The 12,044-nt window shown below is 39.1% G+C and overlaps 1 protein-coding gene across 4 annotated transcripts in view; it reads left to right on the top strand.

Moving 5' to 3' along the window:
- The window catches only part of DGKI (diacylglycerol kinase iota), a 200,623-nt gene that overhangs the window by 75,357 nt on the left and 113,222 nt on the right, over nucleotides 1-12,044 (top strand). For all 4 annotated transcript variants that reach the window (XM_054631243.2, XM_077178324.1, XM_077178325.1 and 1 more), the window contains exons 2-3: nucleotides 561-669; nucleotides 10,392-10,487. In XM_054631243.2, the coding sequence (XP_054487218.2) occupies nucleotides 561-669; nucleotides 10,392-10,487 (205 nt within the window). The remainder of the gene's footprint in view (nucleotides 1-560; nucleotides 670-10,391; nucleotides 10,488-12,044) is intronic.

The following is a 12,044-nucleotide window of genomic DNA, read 5'->3' as shown; positions in this document are numbered from 1 at the left end:
GGGATTCTGATATGATCAAAGAAGGTTGCAGTTTATGACTTCGCTTTGGTGGTTGTCCCCATGTCTTGTTTTCTGTAGTTGGATGCTGAATGGATGACTTTTTCCAGCATGTAAGCCAAGTAAAAGCAAAAAGGGTTTGATTCTTTGTATAAACTCATATTTTGTCTCTCCTATGAATGGTATTTGGAATTATGCATAAATTGATTTCACAGATCGAGTTGGTGTGTAAGGAATAGGTGAAATGCATAAGGACTCCACTAACATTGGCAAACATAACCACAGACAGTCCACTGGATTTGATATTTCAGCTTAGTGCCAGCTGAGTAACTGATCTCCATTAAACAGTAATTTCCAGTGATCAGGTTTGCTTTATTCTTTTCCTAAACTGCTTTAGCAGGAGATGGCATTCAAGCACCATTTCACTGAAGCTGAAATGAAATGCATTGCTGCCTCTTCTGATTTCTGGAGAAGGCTGGGGAGGATGTTGGGTAGTTATGTTGGAGAGATATATTTGTTATATATACACTCAATTTATTTGTCTTTTTCTTTTCAATTTGCAGGAAAGCAATCTCCAGGTCAGGCCTCCAGCACTTGGCTCCTGTGCATACCCTCAACATTCCAGTCACCAATGGACCTGTGAAGGAACCAAGAGCGGCCTTAGAGTGGACTGTAGGTGTTTGGTTTTTTGGCAGTTAATTTGAGCAGTATCTCTAGTTGTTGTTGCTCTCTCCATCCTTAAACCAACATAAGACATCCTGTTGCTATCAGAATTAGTGCTAGTTATTAGGAATATGCTTCTATAAAGAGCTGAAGCATGAGGCAGAGACAGGACAACTTGTGGGGACTTGAGCAAAAAAGGACAGATTTTCCAGCTTGGAAGCTGGTTACGTTTTCCCACCTCCTTCTTGACAAATGTTGATCTAATTTCAGCACAGCAGGATATTGTGCCTCTGTTTGATGGGCCAAAACTTAAGGCTGAAGACACACATCAAGCTGTCTGCATCTGCAGAGTAGGTAACTGAAATCTTTGGTCACAGCTCTTTGTAGCTATGATTAGATTTCTTCTGAGCCCAAGCTAGTGTGTAGACATGGTGACCATGTTTCCACCCCTTGTCTTGCTCTTTATGTTTCTGGGCTGAACCACTCTAGGGCTGGCCAAAAGTTAAACCAGATTGTTGAGGGCATTGTCCAAATCTCTTTTAAACACTGGCAAGCATGGGGCATCAACCACCTCTCTAGGAAGACTGTTCCAGGGTTTGGCCACCCTCTCTGTGTTTACTACTGCAAGTCTGTACCTCCCCTGAACCATCCCCACATACCTTCCATGTGGTTATGCACTGGTAAGAGCTAAAAAGATGAGCATAAGCCAGTAGGTCTCACAAATGTCTCAATTAAAGCAAAGCATACAGAAGATTTTACACTTGGCTATTGGTAAAGAGGTTGATACATTGCATTATCAAGGCGCCAGCCACCCAAGCAGCTTTTAGTTGAAGATAACTTCTGTTTTGATGAATGTAGCTTATGTTTATCTTTGTTTTCTATATCAAAACAGAATTGATTTTTAGATTGCCTGCTGTTCTTGAACTCCAGGCATTGTATTCAGAGTTTAAAGGGAAATTTTGCAGGCTGTGTTGCAGGAAGCTGGATTAGATTCACTATGAGGGTCTGCAGTTTGAAAGCTTGCAGAGAATCCTCTTGGAAGTGTTTTGGAGAATACCTTATTCCTTCATTCCAGCAAACCCAGGTGCTGATTCAGCTAGCCAGTAAAAATGCCTGTTGTGAATCACCACTGCTGTTCAGTAGAAATCTGAAGGATCAGTCACATAAGTGAAGGGTTAAGCACATCAGCTAAATCAAACGCCTTTGAAAACTGTACTTAGAAAAAGCAACAGCAACAATCCCTGCCAAAAAAGCCCCCTGAACCCCAAGTCCAACAACCACAGCTTGCCCTTCCTCAGCCAATTGTCTGCTACTCCTTTACCAGGGTGATCCATGATCCAATGATGACTTGGATCATGGATCACCCTGGTAAAAGAGTAGCAAACATTCACTCCTTTGACCTCATGCGATCCCTACACATAAATACTGCAGGAGTTGCTATAAATTGGTAAACATTGATTAAATATTTAGGGTTTTAATTGTGTGTGGTTTTTTTGTAGTTTACTTCCATGGTTATGGTTTAGATTTTTGGTCAGTTTCATTTCTTAGCTGTTTGCAGCCTTTCAGACTGGTATTGCTGCTTTACTTCACACTTTTATTGGAGAAGGGAGGAAACTTTGTGTCATGTGGGGAGAAGGACATGATAGTGAGTGGAAGACATCTGTGATTGGGAGGAGACTGAACTGACCACCTGTAGTAACTGATAAAAGAGAAAAAGGTATTTCTCAAATCTGAGGTATGATGGAAGTAAGGTTTGGACATGTGGGGAGGTTGAAGTGGACCAAAGGTTTTTAATATGTAGTGAATTTCAACAAAGAAAAACCCCCCAAGTTTTAAATTAAGTCCAGAGGTATATTTGGTAGAGTGAAACGATATTTCAATTGATGTGTTAGAGCCAGACAAGAAATTTTTGTGTTTAATCACTGGAAGGCAGCATTGATCAGTGTGTATTGCAGCCTGATATACATCATCCTCCTCTTCAGTATTTCTGAGGATTATTCTCCAAGGACACATGATGGGAGATCTTTCCAAATTCTAAATGACATGAGCGTAAATTGTCTCTTGATTTAAAAGGGAGGAAATATTTTCTACCACAGTCTTCACAGTAATAACTGGAAAGAATTCCCTGGCCATTGTCTCCATTTTTGAGAACTCCTTTCAGGTGATTTGCCATTATCAGATGGACTTGTGAACAGGGCACTGAGTCAAAGAGTAGCATCCCATTCTCTGCTCTGTCACTTACCTTGTGAGCGAGCTCAGAGGATTTGTTTTTCCTCTCAGTACATCAGCCTCTCTACTGTAAAACAGAAGTGATGATTCTCATGTCCCCTAAGACTTTTTGCACTAAACTCCCCAGTATTCTTTACTATTGTTGTTGCTACTGTCTCTCTTCCCTGAAGTTTCTTTTCCCTAAATTACTTACAAATGTCCAGTTTCATCACATTTCTTACACTTAATTCAAGTTAACTTGTAGCTTTGCTGTATAATTTAAGGTTCTCTTTTCACACCAGGGCCATACAGAATACAGTGTGTGGAGTAGGTGTTATAATAACCAGAGGGGAGAGCTGGGGATGCCTTACTAAAAAGGAATTGACCTAAATGGCTGCCCCTGGGATATGTTTATGCCTATCCCTTTCTCCCCCACACCTTCATTTCAGACATCACTCCCAAGTGTTGAATAATAAAGCAGGTAATTCTAGCCCAGATTCTCAAGTGAGTACACACTGAGCCACCCAATACAATGCCTGTGTACCTTTGAGAATCCAGGTCTTTGTGTACTTTTCTGTCGCCTTTTTCTACCAAGGATTATAACCATAAGCTTGTACACAAAGTCTTCCTGTAATTTTCTTTTAACCACTGCCTTCTGGCTCTTGCTTTCTATGGTGCCTACAAAACTGACAGCCACTAGAATAGTGGAGTGTTGAACATCCCCAAATCTCCTTCTTTTATTTTCTGTTAATGCTCATTTCTTTCCTTCTCCCAAGACAACAAGACTCAGAATCTTTCCCCCACTTCTTAAGAGGCACTTGAAAGTATTCAGTTTCCATTATTGGAGGTCAATGAAAAAACGTGACTGATCTATGCTTTGTGCTCTGTGAATGCACAATTGGAGTTCTCTGGGCACAAGTTGAATGTTTTTAGAGGAGAAATATTACAATTTATACCATAAGTTATGTGTATAAAGGACAAAGCCAGAAATCTTTTGGGTCTTAACAAGAACAGAAAACTGTGTGTCATAGTGAAAGTTGAAAAATGGCATTTGGCAATATGTGGAAGAAGGCTTAGGTCAGGAGGATTATGCAAGGCACTACCCGATGTCATGTGGATGGAGTAAGGAAAGCCAGATCTCATCTAGTGTAGAATCTTAGAGGAACAGGAAAGGTAACAGGAATAGTTTCTGTAGGCAAATTATTGCCTACAGAATAATTTGCCTACAGAAAATTTAGGCAGTGATAAATTTTCTGTAGGCAAAAAGTGAACAGAACAGTGATAGGAAGAGCAGGAAATAGGGCAGAGAACATGGTGACAAAGGACATGGGAAACCTGAATTACTCAGTCCCCTTTTTTTTTTTACCTCCATTTTTGCTGGTAAGAGCTGCCTTCAGCAATCCCAGGTCACTGATAGTAGGGTCTGAAAGAAGGAAGATCTACTTTTGTGGAGGGTAGTAAGGTTAGGGAATACTTAGACTGAACACACAGAGGTCTGTGGGACCTTGTGGGTTGTACATAAAGGTGCTGAGGGAGCTGGCTGACATCACTGCTAGGACAGTCTGGTGTCTTTGAATGGTCATGATGGTCAGAGAATGTTCCTGAGGACAGCAGTGAAACAAATGTCCATTCTGCCTTCAAGAAGGATTAGGAGTATCCAGGGAATGCCAGGCTAATCAGTCTTACCCTGATTTCTGTGAAGTTTATGGAGCAAATCCTTCTGGAAGTAATTTCCAAAAGTATTAAGAAGTGACTGAGAGTATTCAGCATTGATTTATGGAGGGGAGATTGTGCCTGACCAGCCTAACACATTAAATAACTGGCTTGGTGGATGAGGGGAGACCATTGTGTTGACTTTTGCAAGGATTTTGACACCATCTTCCATAGCATCCTTGTAGATAAACTGATTGGGGTATGAGCTAGACAAATGGACACGAAGTGACCTATATCAGTGAGGTATTTAAAATTAGTGAATGTGACTTTTAAAGGAGTCTGTTGCATTATATTCTGTGCCTTTTTGACACTAGTCAGTAGTTCTGTCTGCTTACTTTCATGGACAGCAAGTGTTGGGAAGTGCCTAATGATGTTAATGATGTACTAAAGCTTGGATTATTCTTGCATGTGTTAATACAGTAGCACATGTTTTACATATGATGAAACATTTCCCTCATTCTAGATAAATTTATTTCTTTTCCCCATTAATGGTTTGGCTTCTCTATCATAACTTCCTAAAAGCTATACTAACTTTTTCACTGAAGGATGGACTTCTCTTCCATTAGAGGGTCTTCAAGGCTAAGTTTTGTAATTGGGAATTAAGCATTCAGTTGAAGAGATGTTTATATTTATATGCTCTCATGACAAAAGGAGAATCCCAGGGTATTCCATTAGTCACATAAAAAGATGAAGAGGTAATAGGAATTCTAGTTCAAATTATGCAGTGATGAGTGGAACCGCTATGCATATTTAAAAATTGCTGAATTTGTGTGTGCAGTTGACACTTGAAGTGCTGTGTTCTGGATCTGTAGTTCTGCTTTACTGCTTTTTTCATGAAGGTTTGAGATTTGATATTCTTTCCAGAGAGCTCTAAAGAGAAAATAAGTCTGTCATATTTCAGAATGGTGGCCATATATTTGTATTTTTCCAGTGGTGTAGAGGATGCAGTGATTTTGCAGAAGGTGCCCACCTAGAAAATGTCTATTTTTTTCTTGTTGCTGCAGTGCAACTGTTATCAGCCAAAGTAGTGGTTCATGAGGACATAGGGAATCATCATTTCTGTTGATAGCATCTGAACATTGCTGCTCCATAAAGACAAATGTTGTCATTCTGCTTCTGTATACAGGTGATCCCTCAGCTGAGGCTTAGGGGTATCTCAAAAGGCAATTGATGCAGAGATGTTGGAAAGCATGGCGGGGGAAAGGAGAAACCTATCCCTATGCTGTTTTATTTTGCTCTATGTCCACATATTACACTTGCAATAATTTAAGAATAGGTGACCTCTACATGAAAAATATTCCCAAATTAAAATGTGCTAATATGGAGTTACAACTGAGAATATATATCAACAGAAAAATATTTGAGGCACTGTTCCTGTCTGCAACACAAGTATTGCAAACTCTGAAATTTCAGAGTTAAGGGTGAAACATAATCCAAACCTGACAGAAAGATATTTGGGAAAGAGACATCCAAACAATTTTTTTTTTCTGCTCAATAGTTATTTCATAAAGAAAGGGCCAAAACTAATAATTTTTGTTTACAAATAGATTTAATTAAGTTTGGATTGATGACCACTGATTTTACACTAATCACAAGTATAACCCAAATGCATATTTGCAAGAATATTCTTCTCTCTTGCTAGAGTGTTAACAAAGGGAAAATTTTCTTACTGATTTATTGTAGAGATTTTTCTTAAATTTTTTTTTCAGAATGTCAGTCATAGCAAGGACTGAAGGAGAGGTTCATTCCTCCTGTTACAATTGAAGTTACAGCTCTTTTGAACTAGAAGATTGGGCTGAGTGGTTTATTTGTTTGGCTGAATAAGTATGGCTGCTTCACATGGCAAATTAAAACAGCCAAGTTTATCTTCATTGCTTTTGAAACCATGCTGACTGCAGTCTGAAGAACAGTGAGGTATGGAGATAGTGGTGGGTGTTAGTAAAATGGTAACTCTTGCTCTGTCATTTACTATGCTGGAGAGCTTGAAGAAATCTAGTTCAGTCAGTGAAATGTGCACAGCAAGTCATGAACACATGCATACAATTACATGGCTACCAAATCCTGGTTCTTGAATTCTTACTTCTCTTCCACTTCAGGGGGGATTGTGTGTGGTATTTGTTTTGTATGCAAGGAATGTTTGCTATACTGAAATTATTTTTGTTTGCTATTAAGGTGGTAATGGATCTGGAGCAATCAAATGGGAGGTCTCCACCTGGGAGATGGAGAGATATTGAGATGGTGTGTCCCCTGTGAGCCAGGCTGCCAGAAAAGCTCTGCTGCCTCCGCTTCAATGAGCAGGGGCTCTTTTTCTTCCCAGGACACTTGTGAAGGCTGGGAAGCTGGAGAGGAGAGAGAGTTCACAGTTTTCTTTATTAGGCCACAGTCATTGCTGTTTTATCCACAATGATGCACAGCATCCATTTTCCACATAGCAAGTCAGAGCAAAACATGTCAGCCCAAAAGTGTGATTTGATGGGTCAGCTGAGGAGACACCAAAAGCATCAGTCCCACTGAAGCCATCTTTAACCCACCACTCTCTGTGTCAGGTCCAAAGTTATGTGGTCACAGGGTGAGTCATTTTGTCTAGCTGATTTGGTGGATAAGATATTGTATTTGCTGAGTCCCCCATGGCAGGAAGGAATGATGAATCTGACTCCATGTTCTCAGAAGGCTAATTTATTATTTTATGATACTATATTATATTAAAGAATACTAAACTGTACTGTACTATACTGAAGACTACAGAAAGGATACTTACTGAATGTTAACAAGCAAATAATGAAAACTTGTGACTCTCTCCAGAGTCCTGATGCAGCTTGGCCCCAATTGGCCAATGAGTGACAGCAACTCACACCAGAATCCAATGAAACAATGACCTGTTGGATGAACAGTCTCCAAACACATTCCAGAGGAGCAAAACACAGGAGAAGAAAATCAGATAATTACTGTTTTCCTTTTTCTCTGAGGCTTCTCAGTTTTCCAGGAGAAAAATTCTGGGTGAAGGGATTTTTCCAGAAAATGTGAATGCCACAATAAGATAGCTAGTTTTTTTTTTTTTTTTTCCATTAGCTGAACTAATTTTATGTGTAGCTTTACAGCCACAGATTCAACATGAGGAAAATGGCAAGAGCGTGAGACTGGTGTCTTCAGGGACAGAAAGAGAACAGCTGCTTCTTTAAAAGCCATTAAACCTAAAGCCAACATAAAGACATCAAGTACAAAATAAAGCAAACTGGCAAACTTTTAATGGAAAAAGAAAAGGCTATGTCAAAATATCCAAGTGATGACAGAACCTTTACTGTGGTTTAGCTTTGTGTTAAACAGGATATCATCCTAGAGGTGATAGGAGCTTATTCCAGGGACCTCTGTCAGCGTCTGTGTTGGTAGGTGGTGATGAGTGCCCTTTTGTCCAGCATGTTGTGGAATATTGTCTGTAAATTTTGGAGTAGAAAATACTGTCTTATTTGAAGTCAAAATGCTTCATAGAAATGTATTGAATTTTTCAAAATTTTCTGTCAGAAGTGAATAAAAAATTGGCTTACAAAAGGTCACAGCACTTCCTTTGACTATATCATGATTTTCATAAGTGGCAAGAGAATATCTCATCATACAAATTACAGAGCCTTGTAAAATTTAAAACAGTAAAGTTAAAAAAAATTCCCTTTGATCTTATTGAGAAAAATTAACTGAGAAGGAAAGATTTTTGAGGGAGGGAATTTCATCTTGGGCAGTTTGATCTTTGTGCTCTGATTCAGGATGAAAGATTTTCCAAAAGTCCATTTGCTGGAATTGAAATGGAGAGTTTTCACATGCAGTGCTGTGAAATTTTCTGCAGCTGCAGGTGTCTGGAGGTGTGCCACTCATACCAGATCAGGTTATTTACATTTTTATTGCCTAGTTGTATTAGAACTCTATAATAACATGAACTTGAAGGTCGTCCTTGTAGACTACTAACTAATTTTATTTACATGGTGATGTAAAGTAAAGACAAGTAAATCTCTGATATAATCTGGAACAATAGAGAACAAACAGTCCAAACCAGGTTATGGAAATAGGCCACTTTATCTTTAGAAATCCTGATGGCAAGTTATGTGGACCTGGTCCAAATGGAGGGGTAGTTAATCTATTTTTTAATATGATTTTTTTTATTCCTTGTTAAAAATTCTGTCCCTGAGCTGTGTGCTTTCTTTTTTAGCTTTCAGAGTTAGTCTTTGCTAAGAATTTTTTATATCCTATGAGATTTTCCTCTGGGTTATAATGTTGAGTTGACACTGTTTTGTCAGCAGAGAATCTGCTCATGTCAAGCACTCTTTGGTGAGCTTGTATTCTGCTACTGAAGACAAAATAGCTGCAATATAAGGACACACATGAGGGACAGAGTTTACAATCTGAATAATGTACCCCTTAAGAAGGGCTTGAAAAATTTCTTAAGCTAGTGCAAATTCTTAGAAATTATTTTGAATTATAAAAGTGTTGAAAATCCTTACTCAAACTATTGTGCTCTGGGAATTAGAACACTTCTGATGAAGTTAAAGACCTGCAGACAAGTAGACCTCTCACCAAAAAACAGCCAGTATTGGTCTTGTCCTCTAGTTTTACTGGAAGTGAATAACATGGTTGGGGTAGGCACCACGTGCACTCTTGCCTAGTCCTGGCTGTTGTGGATGCACTCCAGAAGGAAAAGGATTTCGCTACTTGTGCTTTTCTGCATTACCTAAGAAATCAGCATATCAAGAGAAGCTATCTCATTTTATCACTTTGAAACTGACAGTGGTATTTTAAATAAATTATTTTCTCCAAGATGGCTATTTTGGAGCATCCTGCTGTCGGACGCCATCTGTTTGGTGAGCATCATCATTTCTGACTTCTGCAGTGTGGGAAGCAAATGTCAGACTGTCAAAGCATTTTCTATCATGCTCTAATTCTGGCTGAACAGAATTCCTGTTTATTCACTTTGCTTAAGTAGTGTACAGTAGACTTTCAGGGATTTTTAGTCACATCAGGATTGCAGGCAAGTGAAACCCACTGTCTATCTACAATCAAATCTCTCTAGAACAAGAATTTGCATAGAATCAAGGTACAAATTGGGTCAAATGAGGCTGTCAAGACAAAGTTAGGTGTTATCCTATGATGTTAGTTGTTGATCACTCCTAATTGTCAGTGTGCTAGGTAGATTCTTTTTTGGAGAGCATTCTCAGATGAATGTGTTGTTCTTTCATGTATAAAGTTCAAGTCTAGTCTCTCTTGGTAGTGTAATGCTTTATTGAGGTATTCACAAAGAGAGTGTTGACCCAGCTATTTAAAGGAAAGCATTTTCCCTAGTTTAGTTTGTCCTACCATCCTAAGGGTACAGTCAGCATGTTGTTTTTTACTCCTGTGCTTGATTCTTAAATTTTTTTGTTTCTCCCATTGAAAGTTCATTTGTTGTGTTTTTGCTTCATCTCTCTGGATTTTCTGTTTCTTTAAAATTCTGTGTACATCCCATACTTAGGAAATCTGAATTCCCAGTTAAACTATGCAGCACGTGGGAAGAACATCAGCAAAGTTTAACTGAAGTGTGTTCAAATTGGTGACACATCATTGTGTATTGTCAGCATCTTTTAAGCTGGGATGGTCAGCCAGGGTAATGCTATTGTATGCTATGGCTTTGTGCTGTAGAAAACCAAAGCAATACCTGGTGGTGTGGTAGTTGGTTTTTATTTGGCCTTTTAAATTTTTTTTTAAAATTTGTTGACTATCAGATTTTTTTCCTTGTATGCTCACATGGCTGAATTTCACAAAACAGATTAATAATGATTTCTTTTTCCCAGGAAAATGCTGTGAATGGAGAGCATCTGTGGCTAGAGACTAATGTTTCTGGGGACCTCTGCTACCTGGGGGAGGAGAGCTGCCAAGTCAAATTCTCAGTGAGTTATTTTTGGATTTCTTTTTCTTTTTCTGAGGTAACAAGCCTGGCTTCAGACTAATGCAGTGCTCAGTTGCTTGAGAGCTTGAATTGTTTGCCTCTGTTCCAAAAGGAGAGCAAAAAGGGCAAAAAGGCTTCTAGTAAAGACTTGATTGCTTCAGGAAAATAGTCCAAACCAGTTTTGATTGACCCAGATTATTTACACAGTGAGAATGTATGCAATGAACAGCTTCACTAACGTGGTAAGGGAAAAAAAGGATAGAATACTGAGGTGTTTCAGGAATATTAAAAGACACTAGTCTGTTTTACATGAAAATATATGCAAATATATCACTTGTTACAGCCTCTGAGAGGAGGGTCTGATCAAATTTCTGCAATTTTAATCACTGCAAGGGTTTGAACTGAATTTTCCAAACTCTTGAATGCACTCACCAGTAACGAGTGCACTCTCATATTTGAGTGTTTACCTTCTCCTGTTTGGGAATATTCAAGGTTAGCTTTTTCCTACTGAAGCTTTTCTGCTGTCTATGGAAGCATTTCAGTGGAGTGATCTCAGATCCATGAGTATCTATTCTTTGACTATTGCACTTTCAGGTTATTTCAGGAGCTCTTTCTGCCTAGTGTTTCAGTTAAATTGCTTCATCAAAAGAGAAGAAAATACCCAAACCCCTCTCACTTGGGTATTTAGGAAGCTTGGGAAGAGAGTGGGGATCCTGTACTCATGTCCTTGATCTGAAACAATGCTCCAAGAGAGTATCCTAGCCCTTGGACTGAAAAGATTAAAGGGAATTCCTCTTCTCTGGGATGTTTGTGGTTACTATCTGTGGCTCTTCATGATACTGCATTTCTGCTTTTATTACCACCCTCCCCACCTTCAGAGCATTTAATTCAAAGCAAAGCATTTTGATTCACTAATCACCCCTAGTGTTCAGGGCAATGTGATCCAAAATACTTTCCATAGCATGTTTTTGTGCTTTCCATAGCACAAATTAAATATCTGTCTCCTAAAACTTCTCAAGCAAATTGGGTGCATTATGGTATATAGCACTAAGGCCAAGCCTGAGGAGCCTATGCCTCCTTCAGAGTACTGAAGCAAAGTCCCAGCAACTGCTGGTTGTGTGGTAATACTCCAGGGAAGTGTCACTCTGTGTTTGCTGTGCACTTACACTGGACCTGAGACACTGCTGGCAAAAGCTGGACACAGGATTTCTTTGGCTGAGTGGACCTTTGGTCTGACCCAGTGTGGTGGTTCTTGTCTGCTCAGTAGATTTTTGCCTTCCTAAAACTGAGAAAATTCTTCCTCGTGATTTGGCACATTGGAAGTAACATGGAAATTTAATGATATATTGTATATGGTTTTTACAGAGATAAAAACCAAACTTGGCAAACACAGAGATAAAAACCATGAACTTACCAAGTCATGAATCATGTGAAAGCCTGGAGCCTGGTCTGCTATACAATGCCATGATTCTTCAGGTGAAACATTAGAACACCATATACATGGGAACATGCACAGTTAGGGTCTATCTAGATAATTATGACAATTAATAAAATTATT

The sequence above is a fragment of the Agelaius phoeniceus genome, chromosome 5 (genome assembly GCF_051311805.1).
Source record: "Agelaius phoeniceus isolate bAgePho1 chromosome 5, bAgePho1.hap1, whole genome shotgun sequence".
In the NCBI taxonomy this organism is placed as follows: Eukaryota; Metazoa; Chordata; class Aves; order Passeriformes; family Icteridae; genus Agelaius; species Agelaius phoeniceus.
The sequence above is the reverse complement of the archived record's forward strand: the minus strand, read 5'-3'. Positions and strand labels throughout refer to the sequence as shown.